Genomic DNA, 22,035 nt, shown 5'->3' with positions numbered 1-22,035 from the left:
ACAGCCCCTGTGCCCAAGCAACCTCTGACATCTCAACCCCTCGGCTACCCCCAATAGTTGTCCTCCTCAGTCTGAGCTCTGACTTCCTGCTCAGTTTCCTACCTTTAGACGCTTATTTTACCCTGCCTACTCTCTTTATCTCCTAGTGGCTTTAGGAATGGTTTCAGAAGGGAAGAACCCTTTGTTATCTTTAGCTGTAATCCCTTCTGCCCCAAATTAACTTTTCTTCACCTCTCATCACCCCTCCCCAGCTCTTAGCCTTCAACCTGGATTTTGTCCATTTGGATTCTGATTCTGCCCCAGCCAACTCACCTTGATTCTTTGCCTTGTCTAATTGTTGGTCTCTAGGCTTAAATTTTGTTTATTTAAATGGTAATGAGTCAGTCTTCAGAGAGAGCATTCTCCATCCTTCACAGAGCTCCATCCCATTTCCAGCCTGCTTCCCTTCTTCACCCTGTCCAGGATCAGTTCCTCAGCCGGAGCTTTAACTGAATCTTTTCTCAACCCAGTTTTCTTTGGTATTTGAAACTTCAGGAATTATTGTTGAAATATTAGCATCACTAAGGCAACAGTAAGATTGAACTGGGGGAAAATTATACAGAAGAAAATGATATTTACATTAATCATGCTTAGAATCAGGAGTGGAATGAAGGACAGTTAGAATCGTGTATGACATACAGAGCAGCTGAACTCTAGAAAATATATTTTTCACATTGAAATATTTTTAGGAAGATATTGAATGTTCTCAAAATTTTAAATAGATTCTTAAAAGAAGAGAAATTAAGTATAGAACTTAAGGAATCAAATAATATGTTTTTATATGGTATTTAAAAGGTTTTATTATTCCTCCTTTTTTGTCATTGAGAAGTGGAGATGAAGAGATATTAAGTGACTTGCCTTTAGTTATGTAGCAAGTTATGGTACTTCTGGGTCCAGAGTCCACATTTCAAAACTCTTGTTTGGTAGTTTTTTTTTTTTTTTGGTCTGGTATTTTAACTGTATTGATTGTTGGCAGTAGAAGGAGCTTTAAAGACAGGGAGATTTGAGTGTAAATTGCGGCTCTGCCATAATTCGACTAGCTGTGTGGCCTTGGACAGATTTTTCTAAGTTTAATTTTTAATATATTTTTATTTTATTTTTCTTTTAACACTGCTGAGCCCATTTCCTCATCAATTGGAGGTGATAATATTAACGAGTGAGGACTAAGAGGCACATATTACATGTGTGATAAACATTAGTTCTTCTTTCATCCTTGTGGGTGGATGTTAGCAGTTATTATGTTAATCTAGCACCAATCAAGCAAATAATATGTTTGTTTGTTTTGCTGTTGTTGTTTTATTTTTTGAGACAGGGTCTCACCATCTTGCTCAGGCTGATCTTGAACACTTGGGCTGAGGTGATCCTCCTGTCTTGGCTTCCCAAAGTGTTGAGATTACAGGTGTGAGCCATTGTGCCTGGCCAGTAACATGTTTTCAACTGAAATAAGCCAAATCAAATAATTGTATAGAAAGAGGGGATAGAATAAATTTTCCTATAAGACAGGCCATTTAAGAATTCTTAAAAACATGAATATCATGTAGGGCAACAATTGTGAGTTTTTAATAGAGTGGGTTTGGCTAGAGTCTTCTGGTAAGAGGAAGGTAGAACATGCATTCATCCAGCAAATATTTATTGAATGTTTACTATGTTGCAGATGTTGGGAATACAGTGATAAAACAGTTCCTAACTTAAGGAAGTGGAAGACAAGTATATGGTTAATTTGATTCCTGTGCTTCTGTAAAGTTGTGACCAGGTGCGATGTGGGAGGATAAAAGGGAGCACCAGATTTAGCCTGAAGAACTCCAGAAAAGCTTCTTAGTAGAAGTGTCAACTGAGCAGTCTTAAATGTTAATCCAGTGGGAGAAGGGATATATAGCATTTGGGGCAGAGAGAATAGCATACACAAAGGCACAGAAGCTTAGTAAGTTAGGGGCACTACCTATGGTGCATGAATTTGTGTGACAGAAGGTGAGGCTGGAGAGGTAAGCTCTTTTCAGGAGTTGGAAGGTTATCAGGAGGCTAAAACCATAGGGAGTCATTAAAAGACTGAGTGGAAGAAGTTCAAGATTAAATTAATGTTTGAGTAAGACCACCTTCTGGCAGCATATAGAGGGTAATAGAAGATAGGTTAGTCTAGGTTCTTTTTATGCAAGGGGAAGAATAATTTAAAGCAGCTTGAGTTAAACAGTATTTTATTATAAATACATAGGGATATCTAAGGGTTAGGGCACCTGGATCTCAGGGGTGGACTGGAAATCTGAATAGGAACTGCTGTTGCTTGCCTTTGCCCTATTTGTATGTGCCTCATTTTTTCCTTCCCTTTCTGTGCTTTTCCCATGTGTTGAAATGCTGCCTTCTTAGAGTTGCCTAATGTTACCACTTAAGGCATACTCCCAGCTTGCCTGTGAATGTCTCTGAATCCCAGTTCCAATTTTTTAAGGGAGAAAGTCGTTGCTCAAGTTGGGTTGGTGTCCCCTGCTCTGCCTCCAGTCAAGTATGACTACTATAAAGTTGACTGTCAGGCCTCTATGTATGTGGGGTTGAGGTGGCAGAGAGTGGGAGGAGGAGACACAGTCTGAGAAGATGGGAGGGTTATGAGCTAGGCAGACACCACAAAAGGTGTCTTACGGAGGGTAGTAATAGGAGCAGGGGTTATCACTAAAATCTAGGCACTAGGTGTTGAGGACCTGAGCTTAGGTTAGTTAGGTGCAGTGTAGACAGAAAGAAAGTGGATTTAAGGGATACTTAGAAAATAATTAAACACAGTTTGGTACCTCATCAAATACAGGAGACTAGTGAGAAGGAGGAAGTCTACATTTCATATTTAAATTACTGGGAATCTGGAGAAGAAATAGTGAGGTGGATTGAGTTTTACGGCAAAGATACTGAGTTTGGTTTGGGCACACTGTATTTGTGGGTCCCGTGGAATATTAAGTATCGATGTTCAGTACATATCTGAATGTAAGATTTGGAGTTCAGGAGTGAGATTTTCACTGAGATTTGGGAATTATCTGGGTAGAGTTAGCAGCTGAAGCTGTGAGTCTGGATAAATTCACATATAATGAGAAGACTACAGAGTGAAGAATGGAATCCAAAGACTGTCAGTGTATATAGGAATAGAAGAAGAGCTTATCACATAGCTAGTCTGTAACATTAGACAAGGAAGGAATATGAACTTTAACATTACAAAGAATGTGAATTTAGGGTATGCTAAAACCCTGAAAGATTATTAGAGTTGATAGCTTAGTAGTTAATAGCAGTGTGTATTGGGTACTGTGTTGTTTTACTTATTTCTCATAGCTACCCTGCTCTTTTTTATCCCTGTTTTAAGCATCAGACAACTGAGGCACAGAGAGGTAACTTGCCCACAGTTTTACACCATAGGTGGTAGAGCCAGGATTTGAACTCATGTGGTCTAGATGTTAAGAGTTTACACTTAGGGGCCAGACACCATGGCTTATGCCTGTGGTCCCAGCACTTTGGGAAGCTGAGGTGGGTGGATCACTTGAGGTCAAGAGTTCGAGACCAGCCTGGGCAACATGGTGAAACCCTGTCTCTACTAAAAATACAAAAAATTAGCTGGGTGTGGTGGTACACGCCTATAGTCTGAGCTACTCAGGAGGCTAAGGCAGGAGAATCACTTCAACCTGGGAGGCAGAGGTCGCAGTGAGCTGAGATTGTGCTACTGTACTCCAGCCTGGGGGACAGTGTGAGACTCAAAAAAAGAGTGCACTTAGGCTGAGCATGGTGGTTCATGTCTCTAATTCCAACAGTTTGGGAGGCTGAGGCGGGCAGATTGCTTGAGTCCAGGAGTTTGAGAGCAGTCTGGGCAACATGGTGAAAATCCTGTCTCTATCAAAAAATTCAGAAATTCGCCAGGCATGGTGGTGTGCATCTGAAGTTCCAGCTGCTCAGGAGGCTAAGGTGGGAGGATTCCTTGAGCCTGGGAGGTGGAGGTTGCAGTGAGCTATGATCATGCCACCATATTCCAGCCTGAGTGACAAAGTAAGACCCTGTCTATTAAAAAAAAAAAGAGTCTGTGCTTATCCACTGTGCTTAATGCCTTCAAAGGAAATTGAGAGAGATTCTGACTTAGCTAGTTAGTGTAGAATATGTTATTAAATGATTATGGTAATGGACAGCAAACTTTTTAGAATTTTATTTTTAATTGTGGCAAAATACACGTAAAACATAAAATTCACTATCTTAATCATTTTTATGTGTATAGTTCAGTACTGTTCAATATACTTGTATTGTTGTGCAGCCAGTCTCCATAACTTTTTTATCTCAGAAAACTGAAACTATACCCATTAAATAGCTACTTCCTGTTTTCTCTTCCCCTCAGCTTCTTACAACCACCATTCTCCTTTGTAGCTCTGTGAATTTGGTTGCTCTAGGAACCTCATATAAGTGGAGTCATACAGTTATTGCTCTTTGTGACTGGTTTATTTTACTTAGCATAATGTCCCCAAGGTTTATTCACGTTAGAGAACATTGTTAGAATTTCCTTTCTTTTTATAGAGGACAAATTTTTATTTATTAGAACAAATTTTTATAGCCTTTACATAATGAAGAAGATGTTATTATCTTACTGGTTTTGAAAAAAGTAATTATTTAAGGGATCGTGGCATATTTAGATTCCTTATAACTTCTACAATGATACCACATTAGCATAATGATCTGAATGTCCTGGATAAAAATTTTTAGCAAGAGAATATTTACTAAGAACTTATAAAAGCATTAAAAACAAACAATCCCTTTTTAGTTTTTAACTCATTTGTTTAAGAACAGCCATGGTATATTTTTGTCCTGTAGGACAAACATTTTGTGATTCATGGGATTCACAGATTTAAAATACAGTTTTTGTAATATTTACAGGAATGCCTAAGGTCATTGACATACTTTTTATGAAGTTTTGTTACAGAGGCTGGTTGTGTTTGGTACTGATTGGAAGCATCTTATCAGCTGGTGAAGGAATCTAACAATGCCCTGTATTTATAACTCTGTTTAGGGATGTGGTCAGAGTCTTCTCATGGTTTTGAATATGACATTGGAATCCAGATTAGCTCCTCAGTTCTTTTGCTGCTTGTAGAATGAGAATATTAATAGTTCCTACCCCATAGTGTTCTTCTGAGGATTAAATGTGGTAATGTGAATAAAGTGCTTAGCATGGTGATGGGCACATAGTAAGTACTCAATGAATGTTACATGTGACTATTAGTACTGTCGTGATCTTTTGTATACATGCATTTGAAGAGTCCCAAATGATCTACTGTAGAGGTAAATCCATTCCATCCCTTGTTTTTATAATGATTATTTGCTTTAGCTGAGTTGAATTTAGGAAATATTAATCTGAAGCTGGATGCTTCAGAGGATTCAAAGTTGAGTGCAATACAGTTTCTGCCTTCAAAAAACTTAAGTGTTTAAAATGGAATAATTTTATCTATAGTGATATTAGAATCTGCATCTTCTAAAATGTTAAGTTTTGAACCAAAATTATAGGAATAAATCCAGGTGAGAGTATGGTTTAAACATTTTACAACCATCTTAAAATTTCTCTAAAATAGTCTTTGACTTGTGGGTTTTGTTTGTTTATTCCAGCCAGCACCTAACCAAGTCACTTTTCATCTGCCACTACATCGTTACTATGCTATGTTTTTGAGTAAGGTAAGACTTTCATTAAACAATTTTCTTCTTTTTTGATTTTCAAAAATAAGAATTGAATTAGTAACTTTCTTATTGTAATTTTTAGGCTGTGAAATGTCAAGAACTAGATTTGGATTCTGTTTTACCAGATCAGGAAATGTTAATGAAACTAATGATTCACCCACTCCAAATTCAGGTATGTATTTAGGCATTTAAAAAGTTTCGAAGTGGATTCTCTAAGTGATTCTTCCTTTATTTGTGTCTTTCGTTGTTATTATAGCCGAGATATTTGAAAACTCTTTTAAAATGAAGTTGTTACTGTATTTTTACCAGATTATATTTAGGTATTTTTCATTTTTTGAGATTTACTTTTAGTTTTACTTTTTCCAGAAATTCTTTTCATGGTATTTACTTATGGGGTGACATTTAACACACTATAGCACTGTTTGGGAGTCAGGAGATCCGAAAGGTTCTAGTCTTGGTGTTACCACTGTTTTATTTTTCACAAGGTTTAGGATAATTGACCTCCTTGATTCTCAGTTTCTCTGTTTGTACAGTGAGAGGAGAAAGAAGAGAGAAGAATTAGTTTATAGAAGCACCATGATTTTATTTAGTACCAACACTAAAATTTTGCAGGCCAGCATTTTATATACATTACAGGGACTTGCACTTCAGTATGTTTTTCCTGGCAATTTTAGATTTGTTACTTATGATATTATTGAATTTGAACTCTGGGTGTTAGGAAACAAGAGATAAAATCATGACTCGTAGTTTTAGTTGTCACTGGACATAAATACATGAATAATTAAATACTGATATAGTGAGAACATTTATTCTGACCTCCAATATTTGGAAAATCAGTAGTATAGATTTAAGATTGAGTAAGAGTGAATTAAAGATGTAGAATGTATTCATTGACTTTGAACAATTGGTTTTATTTTATGTTTATTCCAGTGTGTATTTTTTTAAACATTATGTATATTAGGATTGTTGTTGTTGTTGTGTTGTTACTTAGGGTTTTCTTGAGGGAGAAATAGAGTGAAACATAAGCATTGATTTCTTATGAAAGATGCCAGTGAAAGTCAGATAAATGTATACAGAGGCCAACATGGAAAACCAACTCGTGTTTAAACTCTTAAAAAGTGGCTATGTGAAAACATAATTATTGTTAAAAAAAAATGTAAAAGTGTATATTTCAACTGATTATCTTTAACATTGGACAGACTATCAGGCTCATACTATGATTACATCATTAAATATTTTGAGATGGTTATTTATAATATTTTATAAAGATCGAGTTTAGATAATTTATTCTTTGTCCAATTTACTTTTATTAGGCAAGTCTTGCTGAAATCCACAGCAATATGTGGGTAAGAAATGGTCTGCAAATCAAAGGACAAGCCATGACCTATGTCCAGTCTCATTTCTGTAATTCCATGATTGATCCTGACATTTACCTGTTACAGGTAAGCCAACAGATAATGTAGTTATGCTTTATACTTACAGATAATACAGATATACTTTAGAAGTGTCTCATTTGTACCCAAGTGAGTATATTTGTACCCAAATGAGACACTTCTAAAGTATATCAGTATTATCTGTAAGTATAATTTTAATTATAGAGATGACTGAGTGATGACATGGAGAGGCCAATGCCATTGAAAGAATAATTTATTACTTACATTTCTCGAGAGAAAAGGTATACCACCCAGCACAGGGCTACGTCAAGAGTCAGAAAGAAGTGAGCGGGGAGGGCCTAGGCCAAAGCCTTTATTGGGGTTTCTGCAGGAAAGGCAAGTCAGGATTGGCTAGTGTGAGTAATTCCAGCAGGCATTGAGGCCTAGAGGCTGTACCTGGCTCTGTGGTACTTGGCCCTGGGTTGATTTAGGGCAGGGTAAATACTAGGTTGATGTGAGAGTTAGATAAAGATGATGGTTGGCTTGCATGATGGGCATGTTCCCAAGTAAGTTGTTTATTATGTTTAGGAATTAGCTGGCTCTGGGAGGGACTGTCTGTCTTCAGGTCTGTAAAGCCCCTCAAGATGTCAAATCATAACATACAGAAAATAAAAATTATGGCTAGGCATGGTGGCTCACAGCTGTAGTCCCAGCCCTTTGGGAGGCTGAGGTGGGTGGATTACTTGAGGCCAGGAGTTTGAGACCAGCCTGGCCAACACATTGAAACCCCATCTCTGCTAAAAATACAAAAATTAGCCAGGTATGGTGGTGCATGCCTGTAATCCGAGCTATTCTGGAGGCTGAGGCATGAGAATTGCTTGAGCCTGGGAGGCGGAGGCAGAGGCGGAGGCTGCAGTGAGCTCAGATTGCACCAGCTTGGGCAACTGAGTGAGACTCTGTCTAAAAAAAAAAAAAGAAAAAAAGAAAAAATAAGAAAAGAAAAGAAAGACATGATTAATAGAAGAAGGAAAACTGAATATTGAGAAATAAAGCATTTTGTTTTCTTTTAAAGGTTTGTGCTTCTAGACTTGACCCAGATTATTTTATTTCATCCGTCTTTGAAAGGTAGGCATAATTTTATTCAGACATGTATTAGGAAATATCCAGTTAATTTTGTTTTAATTTATAAAAATATGTTTTAAATATTTCTTCTTGTAGATTTAAGGTAGTGGATTTGTTGACAATGGCATCACAACATCAAAATACAGTACTTGATGCAGAGCATGAGAGATCGATGTTAGAAGGCGCTCTTACATTTCTTGTGATTCTTTTGAGTCTTCGTTTACATTTAGGTAAAACTCACTGATACTAATACTTAGGTATTAACTGTTTTCTTCCCTTCCTCCCCCTCTCTGTGGTAGTAACTGGCTTAGGGAAAAAAGGAAAGGATGTTGATAAATTTAAACAATGTTTCAAACTCTTGGTATGTTGTACTATAGTTGTATCTTTTAGAATATCTTTAAAATATCCTTTGCTTAAGGGAACTGCAAAGAGCAGTTAAACTGCAGTTATATTTGGGGAATTGCTTCTTTACTGTTTAACTTGAAGCATCCTATGTTTGGTAAAACAGCTTAATAAAATGTGTGGTAAGTTATTTTCTTTATAATTTATGTATACTCAGATTTGTTAATTCTGTTTTTATTAATTTTAGGAATGTCTGATGATGAAATTCTCAGGGCAGAGATGGTAGCCCAGCTGTGTATGAATGACAGGACACACAGTTCTTTGCTGGACCTCATATCCTTCAAGTTTCTGTTAGTTGCAGGATCTAAAATAAGTAATTGTTATGATTAAAGGTTTATAAAATTTTTCATTTTTTTTTCAAAGTTGAAAAATAAAAGAGAAAAAGAACACCAGTTGTTTGCTCAAGTAAAGTATGTATTCAGGGCTAGTGAATTTTTTCTTTTAAACTCCTGTTATTACCTCTTAGGGAACTCTTAGACTTTAGGGTAATTTCAAGACTGATTGTTGAGTTTGGCCACCCTAGGATTTAACCTTCTAGGACAGCATTAGTGCAAAGAAACTGAACATCTTGTAAAAGGCAGCTACGTCTATTTTGTCTGTGTAGCCAGGCTGCAATTCGTGGTTAACAATTCAAGGTATACCTTAAGATTATTACTAGGATTTTAAACATTTTGAGGATTTTTCTGTAGAATTCGGTCTTAAAGGATTTTTGAGTTTGTAGATTATTGTATACAAACAGGGAACTTGTGGTTCTTTGTATAGGACTGAACATACAATGGGTATTTGATTATTTTTTAAGTTAATGTTAATATAATTTTAGGCAAAGATTATCAAGTAATTTTTTGATAAAAATTCTGGCTAAATTTAATATTTATATAGCTTATGACTATGTTAGGAAGAATTGGCTAAAATTTTTGTTTTGTGAAATAAGTCCTGTTAGAATGCCTATTTGACAGCCTTGATTTTTGTAAGCAGTGTCAATTTGATATCATCTGATGATTTCCTTCAGTCATTATGAACTATGTGTCAGAGCTAGTATAGAGTAAAAACGGTCTCTGTATCTTTGAATTTTAAAGAGTTATATATATATATTTTTTAATGTGAAGTGAATGGGAGAGAATCTTTCTGGTTTGCCTCTGTTTAAATGCTTAGCATTTTTTTCTTTGGGGATGAAAGTTTGTGTTTTTGGAAAAACAATCTTTGCTTATAAAAATCTTGGCTAATTTTTTTGCAAGTTCTTTCTGTTTTTTAAGGAAAAGTTATTTACAAAATGATGAAATGATACATTTAAAAAAGTTTTTCAATCGTTTTTTGAAATCTGATAAATTTATTTTTGGGAAAATAGACCTGGGAACTACCACAGCATATAATTTATTAGTGGGCTCCTAGATTAAACATATCTTCAAAAATCACAATTAATGAAAAGTTGTTATTGAACTGTTGTATTATATAGCCCTCTTGTGGCCAGCTTCATATATTACAGTCAATTACTATTTGTCTACTTTAGTAAAATGAGAAACTAGAGTAACTTGGAAATGCTATGAATCTGGCTTTTTGTTATTAATATTTTTTTCTTGACATATATATCATATTCCAGAAAATCCTAATCCCAAAAGTGGCATTATTCCAGGCAGTTACAGCTTTGAATCAGTTTTATCAGCTGTAGCTGATTTTAAGGCTCCTGTTTTTGAACCTGGAGGTTCTATGCAACAAGGCATGTATACTCCCAAAGGTATGTTTGTATACATAAATGAATTCTTTCAAATATCAGTTCTTGAATGGTGAATTCTTTTGTGTATTTAAAGAAAATATTTACCATTTAGTCATTTTCTCCACTGTATGATAAATTTATGTCTTTATTGGTAAACAGTGATACTGCTTTCAATTACCTACAAATCTATAGCTTTATGTTACACTAAGACTTCTTAGATGACTCTAAACTCTAAAGGAAATTTGTATTAGAACTCTAGTTCATTTTTATAAGTGATCATAACCATACATGAACTAGAAACTATATAACAAAATGTATATTTAAAAATATTTTGAATGTATTCACTCTCCAAATTTTGTTTAGAAACAGTAGTACAATCCTCATGACCCAAATTTTAACTTGAAATAGTTCAAATTAAAGGGTGTAGAGGCAGGGAGCGGTGGCTCATGCCTGTAATCCCAGCACTTTGGAATACCACGGTGGGTGGATCACCTGAGGTCAGGAGTTAGAGACAAGTTTGCCCAACATGATGAAACCCTTTCTCTACTAAAAATACAAAAAAAAATTAGCCAGGCATGGTAGCAGGTACCTGATTGGTTTTGTAAGTTTTTTCCCCTCTAGATTCACAGTTGACCATGCTTGACAAGAGCCAGAAATAAGTGAGGTTTTGACTTACACAGTCTTTTTTTTGTTGGACTTTCAGATTTTCACTGACCTAAGTTAAAATTCTTGACTCCCTCAATGCGTTGTCTAAATGAAAAACCAATGCTCATTTTGAAGTTTTAAATAATATGTACTGTACTGTGTGTGTTTGGCAAAGCAGAACAGAAAAGCCTTATTTGGGATTTTTCAGGGAGTGCAAGACAATCCAGAGTCTCTGGTTGGAAAGTACTCCATTAAAAGAAAAGCACAGTATTGTTTTTAGTGTCGAGGATACTTTGTGTTTAAAATTAGATGAACTTGGGAGTGGGGTGGTACTGTGGTATAGTGCAGTGCTTATGAAAGTATAATGTGAGGATTACATCTCTGTGAGACTTGTGCTCCTCATTAAGAATGCAGGTTCCTGTGCCTCATCTCCTGTCTGCTCTCATCAGAATCTCTGTGGGTAAAATCTGAGAATCTGCTTTTTTAAACAAGCTCTGTAGATTATTGTTATAAACAATGCTGAGATGGAATACTGGGCATTTGGAGATTAGAGCTAAGAAATTGAGTGTCAAACTTAAATACAGTATGCATTGTGTTAGCTAGTTGTGTGATTTAGGAAATCTGTTGTTTTGTTTTTTGGAGACAGAGCCTCACTTTGTCACTCAGGCTGGAGTGCAGTGGTAACCATTCACAGCTCACTGCAGCCTTAACCTAGTAGGCTCAAGCGAGCCTGCCAACTCAGCTTCCCCAGTAGCTGAGACCATAGGTATCCACCACTGTGCTGGCTAATTTTCTTATTTTTTGTAGAGACAGCGTCTTGCTGTGTTGTCTAGGCAGGTCTTAACTGTTGGGCTTAAGTAATCCTCCTGCCTTGGCCTCCTAAAGTGTTGGGATTACAGGCGTGAGCCACTGTGCCCAGCCAGTTTTTTATCTTTGGATTCAGCTTCTTATCTGTAAAGTGAGTTCTTAAACTTTTAAAAAGTGGTTGAAACAAGCCTCTGGTTTCAAGGTCTAAGCCTTAAGTGAATTTGTTATATAATATAAAACCAACAGTAGCTGGCCTACTCCTATTAAAGAGGGTGTGGGGAGTGAACCTAGCTTCTCCTCTGTTGTGCTATCCCCTTGCTCCTAAAGTGGCCCCTGTTACACGTCGGTGGTAATTCAGCTTCATGGAACACTGTTTGCAGCCCATTGGACTAATTAATCACTAAAGTTTTCTTCCATTCCTAAGGTTGTACACTTCTAATAAAAGCTTTGGAATGTTAATTATGCAAAATAATAGTCTTCAAAGAGAGGGACAATAAATGATGATAGAAATACTAATAAGGGTCTTTGTGAAGGACTGTCTTCAGAATTTTAAGTCATACTTCTGATACTTTAAGATGAATAGCTTGTTACATGAAAATAGGGACAGTGGTTAACAATGGTTAACTGTTTTGTGCTAGCAAGTTGTAATTATAGTAGATGCGTAAGGAGAAGCTTAAGTTTCTCACCATGTTTTCAAATGTTAATAATTTTGTTAGAGCGAATGAGAGAAAAACTTAACCTAGTAAGGAGATACTCTTAAGGCAATGGTTTCTAAAATTATTCTCAGTCCATTTTTTAGATTTTTGCCACATCTAAATATCCACTCTATTGAAATATGCTTGGTATTTCAGTACTTTTTTTCCTTTATTTATTTTTTTAAGAGACAGAGTCTTACTATGTTGCCCAGGCTGAAATGCAGGGGCTATTCACAGGTGTGATCCCACTACTGATCAGAACAGGAGTTTTGACATGCTCCGTTTCCGACCTGGGCCGGTTCACCCCTCCTTAGGAAACCTGGTGGTACCCCTACTCCCGGGAGATCACCATATTGATACTGAACTTAGTGCAGACACCCAATCAGCATAGTGCACTATAGCCCAGAACTCCTGGGCTCACGTGATCCTCCCACCTCAGCCTCCTGAGTAGCTGGGACTACAGGCACGCGCCATTGCGCTTGGTGGGATTTTTTTTTAAATGAGTTAACTTAAAAAAAACAAACTTTGGTTCATCCTAAGCATGATTATTAATGAGGTATCATGAGTTTTATTTGCAACTTACAATTTTCTAATACACATTAAAACTAATTACATAATTATTAAAATAAAAGTCTTTATATACTTAATACTTAAAATCATCTTGTGAACCATGGGTTGTACAGATTCCACATATAGGATAGTGGTTTCTAATTATTCAAGTGAGGAGACCAATGATCAGTTTTAGCAAAGGAGCAGAAAATCTTTTTTAACCAAAAAAGATTTATAGAGTGGGTCTCTTGAAAATCAATAGCTCATTAATTTTTTTTTTTTTTTGAGACTGAGTCTTACTCTGTTGCCCGGGCTGGAGTGCAGTGGGGCAATCTTGGCCCAGTGCAACCTCTTCCTCCAAGTGATTCTCCTGCCTCAGTCACCTGAGTAGCTGGGATTATAGGTGTGCACCACCACACCTGCCTAATTTTTGTATTTCTAATAGAGATGGGGTTTTACCATGGTGGCACTGGTCTCAAACTCCTGACCTTAAGTGATCCACCCACCTCAGCCTTCCCAAGTGCTGGCAGGCATGAGCCACCACGTCCAGCCTCATTAATCTTTAAATCGAGTTTTCATGTTTTTACTTTTAAATACTTTTATTTGAATGCTTTTTTTTTTTTTGGGGAAATGAGGTCTGGCTTTGTTGCCCATGCTGGCCTTGAACTCCTGGGTTCAAGTGAGTTTCCTGCCTAAGCCTTCCAAGTAGTTGGGACTACAGGTGTGAGGCATCATGCTCTGGTTACCTTTAAATTCTTTCTTTCTTTTCTTCTTGAATCAGTCTCACTCTGTCACCCAGGCAGGAGTGCAGTGGTACAATCTCGGCTCACTGTAACCTCCGCCTCCGGGGTTTAAGCGATTCTCTGCCTCAGCCTCCTGAGTAGCTGGGATTGCAGACACATGCCACCATGGCCAGCTAATTTTTGTATTTTTGGTAGAGACAGGGTTTCACCATCTTGGCCAGGCTGGTCTTAAACTCCTAAGCTCATGATCCCCCTGCCCTGGCCTCCCAAAGTGCTGGGATTACAGGCGTGAGCCAGTGTGCCCAGCTGCCTTTAAATACTTTCAAAGGTCTTAACATGCTGTGTTTTTTTCTTTTTAATCGGCACCTTACAAAAAACAGTAACAACAACAATGAAGGAAACTTTTCTGGTGAGGCATTGTGTATTATAAAACTTTTGTTCTTTAGTGCTTGCTGAACTCAAGAGAACATTCCTGATGATGAAATCGTGATGTTTGACTTAGAAAAGTAATCATGGCATCAAGCTTCTTAAGGCAAATACTGTAATCAGATTAGTGTTCTGTCTTTTAAATTTAGAATGTACTTACCAAATGTAATAAGTCATTAAAAATGGATTTTATTTCTGAGAAGTCAATGTTTCTACTTTTTTCTGGATAATAGCTGAAGTCTGGGATCAGGAGTTTGACCCCGTCATGGTCATTCTTCGAACAGTTTACCGTAGAGATGTGCAGTCTGCAATGGACAGATACACTGCATTGTAAGTCCATCAAATTGATTAGCATGGTAATAAAATGTTTCATATTTATGTAGAAAAATTTCAATTATAACAAATATGATATGCTCTCACTAAAGTATACTTCCATTCTTTAGAGATTAAAATAATAATTTAAGGTTTAAAAAATAATCTGGTAGAGATTTTTGTTAAGATCTTTATCCAAAATTTGATGTTAATCTGATTAATTAAATTAGGACATGATCACTAAATTAAAAAACAGAAACTTATTTAGTTGCTGTTCCATCAGTGAAATTAAAAGGCTTAGTTTTATGTTGTTATACTTTTGAACCAGTAGAGGAGGCACAAGTTAAGAGAATAGAATTGTCTGACATCAGAGATGGTGACGGGTGTCTGTAAGTGAAAATATTCCTGTGTTCATGACAACTGGAAAAATAGCCAGAGCAAAATGAATTTTGCTTGTAAATATTTAACAAAATAGTTTACAGTATTGATGACTACAGAAAACAAAAGTTTTGAAAGATATCATTTAATGCAGAATTGAATTTTGTATGTTATTATTTTTGTAAAATGTTTTAGGTATTATTTCCACCTCTTTTTAAACCTTAATTGTTAATATTATATTGCTGAATATCACAGGATATCATCTTTTACTTTTCTAAAGCTAATGTTAAATGTCTAAAAAGCACATTCAAATGATGCAAATGTCCTTGATTTTGAGAAAGTATTAATATTTAACCAGGTAACTATCAAAGTGAAACTTCTGCTTTGCCAAGACTTTGCAGTAATAAAAATATCTATCACAGACAGTTATCTGAAGAAAGTTGATAACGTGGAATTTTAATTCACTTCCTCCTCCGAACAAAACCAAAACAATCTTTAAAACGGTAACAAACCAGTTCAGCCATCAGTATATCTCTCTATCTCCCTTTCTCTAAACCCTTGGAGAAATTAGTCTGAGGTTTTCTTTCTCTGGTTTCTTAACTACCTCTTTTTCTGCTTTTCATGTAGTTTTGTAAAAATTTATTTGCTTGTAGTCTTTTACTAAACTCCTAGCTCCTTGAGGGAATATATTTTTGTCTTTGTATCTCTTGTACATCTTTAATACTTGATGTTGGAACTTAGTAGGTATTTATAATATATTTGTTGAATAAATAAATTTGAGTAATTCCTGTTGAAAAATTGAAAAATGAAAAAATTTGGGAAGAAGCATTTGCATGGAAAACCTAATTGAGACTTCATAAAACACCAGTCTTAAATGGCTCTGCCTTTTTTTCAAGGTAGTGATGATGGTTAGTTGTTTTGAATGTATAAGAATTAAGTAAATTTTATTCTCTTTTACTTTGTAGTTAATAGAAATTTGGACTGAGATTGGGCTGAAACTTTCAAAGCTTTGACGGAATTATTAGATAATAAATACAATCAGTTTTAAAGGGGAAATGTTATTTAACAATACACATTTATTGATTGCTTGTTATATGCTGGGTACTCTGTAAAGAAAATATATTTTTTAAAAATTTTTCCCTTAGCAAACTTTTAGGTCTGAGCAGCTTATTTCTTTCATTTAGAACAGTGGTTCTTAAGTAGGGATGATATTTGTCATTGTCTGAAGACTGGTGAGGTTGCCACTGACATCTCGTAAAGGTCAGGTCTGCCACCTCAACCAAGAATCATATTCCCTTAACATCATTAGTGCCTAGGCTAAGAAACCTGGTTCAGACCCATAGTGATATATAGGCATACTTTTTCTGTTTTCAGGTATACTGTGTTTTTGGATTTGTTTTGTATTAATTGTTTAGATCTATATCATATTTTGATTTATAACTACTTCACATAGTCAGATAAAACCATATTCCCAAAGCTGCTTTTATTGTTTTCTTTTTTCACTTTTCTATTTTGTTCTCTGTTTTTCCTCATTCTCTTGGATCTTCTATTTGGCTTTTGAGTTCCTGTACAATTTTTTAATAGTTTCTTAGAAATATTTCTGAACAGGCTGGGTGCAGTGGCTTATGTCTGTAATCCCAGCACTTTAGGAGGCCAAGGGAGGTGGGTCACTTGGGCCCAGGAGTTCAAGACCAGCTTGGGCAACATGGTGAAATGCCATCTCTTCAAAAAATACAAAAATTAGCTGGGCATGGTGGCACATGCCTGTAGTGCTAGCTACTCGGGAGGCTGAGGCAGGAGGATTGCTTGAGCCCAGGAGGTTGAGGCTGCAGTAAGCCATGATCATGCCAGTGCATTCTAGCCTGGGCAACAGAATGAGACCCTGTTTCACAGAAAAATAAAACAGAAACATTTCTGAACCACTTTGATGTTTCTTAGCAGTTTTAAAAACCTGTGTTTTAAAAGAAATAATGTACAAATAAAGCAGTAATAGCAGATGACAAATATACTCTTTAGCTTTAGACTAAAACCTTTTAACCAGTACATATTTGTTAAATGAATGAAAAGTAAATTTTTTTCAGATTTTGTGCTGAGAGTTTAAGTGAAAGTATGCCATCTACTTTATGTGATGCTTAGATGCTTAGAATTTTAGGCTCTTACTGCTGGACAAGACCTTTAAGATCTAGTCCAAGTTCTATGTAAGTGTCTTGTGGGATATCACTGGAAGACAGAGTTGGACAACAGCAAGAGGAGGCTTAAGAGAGAGGAAGTGACTCATCCTGCTTCCCTCATTCCCTTCCAAATACCCCTGAGTGGGCATTCAGCTCTTAAAAAGAAACCAAAAACAGGTCGACAACAACAACAAAGCAAACCAAAGGCTGGAAAACCATCCATTCATTTCAGTGTTATATTTTATATATGAAGACATTGTGGCTCAGAGAAGCTCAGTGAAAATATGTCTGTTTTTTTTTTTTTTTTTTTTTTTTGAGACAGGGTCTCACTTTGTTACCCAAGCTGAAGTGCAATGGTGTGATGATAGCCCACTGCAGCCTCCAACTTCTGGACTCAAGTGATCTTCCCATCTTACCCTCCTGAGTAGCTAGGACTACAGGTGCATACCACCATGCCTGGCTAATTTTTTAAACGTTTTTTATAGAGATGTGTTTTTACTATATTGTCCAGGCTGGTCTTGAACTCTTAACCTCAAGTGATCCTCCCATCTCAGCCTCCCATAGTGATAGGATTATAGATGTGAGCCATTGTGCCCAGTGAAATATGTCTGACAGTGGCAGTGTTGTTAGAACTGTGATCTAGGCCATTTCCAAAGATGGAAATGATTCCATAAAGTGGTTGTTTAAATTCAGCTGGAAAGAAAATTTTTTTAAATACAGAATTTGCTTATATTTCTGTTGCTTTTTGTCTCCCATCTTGAAGGTTAATGGCTGCTGCCCCATGTTTGAAAGTATGATGTATGAGTTTATACCTATCATTTTCATCTCAAACTGGTCAATAATTAGGTGTTGGTTTGAGTCACTTAAAGTAATTTTTATTCTATCATGTAGCATTTCATTTGCATTATTCCATTAATGCTTTTGAAAAGAGCAGTCAAAATGATGTATTACTCGGGCCTTCAACAAATATATAACCTTTATTTTGTAACACTTTATTAATCTAGGTGCCACATATTTAGGGGTTACTGCTTAAACAAAGAAACAAAGTACAACTAAAAACTACTTTTTTATCCTAAATGAAATAGAATAGTTGAAGTATTTCATCATAGCTGTAGGGATCTTTTTGGAAATTACATTTCTATGTTGCCACTGTAGTATTATATACAAGCCAATTTTTTTTAAATGCAAAGTTAATTTTATAGCATCTTTATAGTCATAGGTACAGCTTATTTCTCTGAAATGCTAATGATAATTTTCTTATTTTTAAGATTTATTTTCTTCACTCTGTGTAGTATCTGTTTCCTCTAAGACGCATTTTCTATTGTTCAGTCTCTAGTTTCCAAGTTAGAGGCATTCCTCAGATGTTTGACAATGCTGACTACTTGTTTTTAAGAGCTCTTGAGTGCATTGGTGGAACTTGTAGGTTCTGAATTTTAATATAGGGTGATTTGGGTAAGCAGATTTTTTGAAAAGCCCTTGTATTAGATCTTTCTTTTTGACCTGCTCAGTTTCCTCAGGGAAGTATCCTCAGATATTGCCCAGGAGGTGATAGTATAGCTGCTATTCTTCTGTGAACAGATTGGGAGACAAGGCCTAGCCCCTCTGAGTCAAACATGCATTTGATGATTTTAATCTCTCATCCTCATACCCTCAATTGTACTTGCTATTTTATCCTCTCTAGAGATGAATTCTGTAGCCAAAATTCTGTTTCAGTGGTGGAAAGGCAGTTTTCATCCTATCCTCCTTATTTTAGCCCCCTGCCTTCCTAACTCCAGTTATAAAGGTACCAGGTGCTGCCAATTTTGTTGCTCATTTTTAATTGTACTTTTTATTACTGAGTTTTCAGACCTCTTTATGTGTTCTGAATACTAGACTTATCAGGTATGTGATTTGAAAATATTCTCTTTTCTTTCTCTCTCTCTTGTTTTTTTTTTTTTTTAGATAGTGTCACTCTGTAGCCCTGGCTGGTGCCATGATCACAGCTCACTATAGCCTTGGGCACCTCCAGGCTCTGGTAATCCTGAGTGGCCTCCCGAGTAGCTGGGACTACAGGCATGTGCCATCACACACGGCTGTTTTTTTTTGTGTGTGTAGAGATGGGTCTCTGCATGTTTTGCCCAGGCTGGTTTGATATCTGTGCCTCAAGTGATCCGCCTGCCTCAGCCTCCCAAAGTGTTGGGATTACCGGCATGAGCCATTGCACCCGATCTGTAAATGTTTTCAGCCATTCTGTGGGTGAGCCATTCTCACTTACTTGAGAATGTCATTTGAGTCACAAATGTTTTAAATTTTGATGAATTCCAATTTTAAAAAAAATTTTCCTAATTGTTCTTTGAGTGTTATGTCTGTTGCCTAAATTAAGGTCACCAATTCCTAAACCTTTGTTTTTCTCAGAGTTTTATACTTAAAAATAAGCTGAAGCTTTTACATCAAAGTCTCTGATCCATTTTGACTTAGTGTTTATGTATGCTATGAGGTAGTGGTCCAACTTCATTCTTATTCATATGATGTTTCTTTAAGTTTAATAGACCTTGCCTTTTCAATAACCTGGGCCTCATGCATCTTTTCTTTTTTCATGGGTAACTTAAAACTACCCATTCACTTTCTTTAAAGGTTATAGGCTTGTTTATGTTTTTTATTTCTTGAAAAAAATTGCTAAATTATATTTTTCTAAGGAATCTTTATCTTAAGTATATACTTAATGATTAAAAATCTTCTCTGTGTTCTTTTTCCTATTATCTATTTGTGTTTGCTATTTCTTATTTTGAATTAGGTGTCATATCAGATGATTACCAGTTTGACTATTTTTTCTAAGAACCAACTAACTTTTGGTTGTCTCTCTTCCCCCAACCCCATTTTCTGTTTCATTATTTTTTCCTCTATTATTTTTCTTCTCTGTCTCTTTCACCTTCTTCTTCCTCCTCCTCTTGCTCTTCTTCCTCCCTCTCCCTGTCCCTCTCCTATGCTCCTCCCCCTCCCCCTTTCCCTTTTTTGACACAGAGTCACTCTGTCTTACAGGCTGGTATGTAGTGGTGCAGTCTTGGCTCATTGCAGCCATGAACTCCTGGCCTCAGGCAATCCTCCCACCTTAACCTCCTGAGTAGCTGGGATTACAGGGGTGCATCACCATGCTTGGCTAATTTTTGTATTTTTTTGTAGAGGCTAGGTTTCACTATGTTGCCCAGGCTGGTCTTGAACTCCTGAGCTCAAAGCAATCTGGCCACCTTGGCTTCCCAAAGTGCTGGGATTACAGGTGTGAGCTACTATGCCAGACCATTATTGTCTTTTTTTATTTAGTTTGGATTATCTTTTTTTCCCTTTCTGGGATACTTAGTTGCTATTGCTGTTTTAGTGCATTTGGTTTTCATTTTTAATTATTTCTTTTTAATTTTTATTATTATAGATTTAAAAAATATTTTAAATTAATATATCTTAGCCTTAACATTACCTTTTATACAATCTTTGAAGACACTTCCTGATAGTTTGATACATATATACAATATGCAATGATTAAATGAGGGAAATTGGGATATTTATCACCTCAAACATTTATGTTCTTTTTATGTTAGGAACATTATAGTTCTTCTATTTTGAAATATAAGATACATTATTATTAACTATAATTTGGATGCTTAGTTGTTGATTTTTTTAAAAACGTATGCATTTTAAGGCTATGTGTTTCCTCCTAAGTACTGCTTTACTTGGTGGACCACAGCTTTTTCTGTATAGTTTAGGTTTTAAATTTTTCTGTTATGATTTTTAATGACTTCTGAATTTCTAAGAGCATAGTGCTTTGAGATGTCTACATGTCTGGGGTTTTGAGTTACATTTTTAAGTTGGTTTTTAGTTTTATTTGCTATATAACAAGTGAATGTGGTTCATGTATCAGTTCTTTTGATATTTGTTGAGGTTTACTTTGCATACTACATATTTAGTCAATTTTTATGAATATTCTACGTGCTCTTAAAATTAGGGTGTTCTCTAATTGCATGTTACCTTTTCCCATGCTTCTTAATTGTGTTGTTAAAAATCTTTACCAATTTATTTCTGGCTCTCATTTAGATAAGAAATATGCTAATATCCTTTACTATGGTTGTGGATTTGTCATTTTCTCTGTGTAATTCCCTCAAAGTTTGTGTTTTGTGTTATGAGTCTGTTATTACAGTTTTCCCTTCTTATCTGTGGTTTAGCTTTCTGTAGTTTCAGTTATCTGTATTTTCTGTCCAAAAGTATTACAAGGAAATTTCCAGAAATAAAGAATTCATAAATTTTAAATTACATGACATTCTAGGCAGGGTGATGAATTCTTGTGCCATCCTACTGTGTCCCACCTGGATTGTGGATTGTTCCTTAGTCCAGTGTACCATGCTGTATATACTGCTCACTTGTTAGTTATTGACATTGTCTGTTCCTGACATCCAGCTTTCCAACATTGTCATGGCCTAATGATTCAGGACCACCTGAAGCAGATGATCCTCCTTCTGATGACATATTGTCAGAGGGTCATTAGTAGTCTGATGCCATGTCACAGTGCTTACATTATTCACTTCACTTCATCTCATCTTGTAGGCGTTTTATCATCTCACATCATTACAAGAAGAACAGCAGTGAGTATAGTACAACGGTCCCCCTTTTATCTTTGGGACATGTTCTAAGACTTATAGTGGATGCCTGAAATGAGGGATGGTACCCAAACCCTATATATAATATGTTTTTTTCCTACAGTACATACCTATGATAAAGTTTAATTTATAAATTAGTGACAGTGAGAAATTAACAGTAATAACTAATGATAAAGTAGAACAATTATAACAATACTCTGAATGGCATACAATTGAAAACCTATGAATTGTTTATTGTGGAGATTTTCATTTAATATATTCTGACCACGGTTGACCATGGGTAACTGAAACTGGAAAGTGAAACTAGGTGTAAGGGGGACTACTAAACAATAAGGTATTTTGAGAGAGGGGGCATGTGCACATTCACCTA

General features: G+C 36.0%; 1 protein-coding gene across 13 annotated transcripts in view; it reads left to right on the top strand.

The window, feature by feature from the left end:
* Positions 1-22,035, top strand: part of UBR3 (ubiquitin protein ligase E3 component n-recognin 3) — a 271,060-nt gene that overhangs the window by 96,056 nt on the left and 152,969 nt on the right. For all 13 annotated transcript variants that reach the window (XR_013518889.1, XR_013518888.1, XR_013518887.1 and 10 more), the window contains 8 exons: positions 5,641-5,706; positions 5,792-5,881; positions 7,023-7,151; positions 8,155-8,207; positions 8,301-8,434; positions 8,794-8,881; positions 10,199-10,338; positions 14,416-14,512. Coding sequence is in view for 10 of the 13 variants with exons in the window: in XM_054257546.2 (XP_054113521.1) it covers positions 5,641-5,706; positions 5,792-5,881; positions 7,023-7,151; positions 8,155-8,207; positions 8,301-8,434; positions 8,794-8,881; positions 10,199-10,338; positions 14,416-14,512 (797 nt within the window). In the remaining 3 variants the exon portion in view is untranslated. The remainder of the gene's footprint in view (positions 1-5,640; positions 5,707-5,791; positions 5,882-7,022; positions 7,152-8,154; positions 8,208-8,300; positions 8,435-8,793; positions 8,882-10,198; positions 10,339-14,415; positions 14,513-22,035) is intronic.

This window comes from Callithrix jacchus, chromosome 6 (genome assembly GCF_049354715.1).
Source record: "Callithrix jacchus isolate 240 chromosome 6, calJac240_pri, whole genome shotgun sequence".
In the NCBI taxonomy this organism is placed as follows: Eukaryota; Metazoa; Chordata; class Mammalia; order Primates; family Cebidae; genus Callithrix; species Callithrix jacchus.
This window is presented reverse-complemented; position numbering and strand designations above follow the sequence as displayed.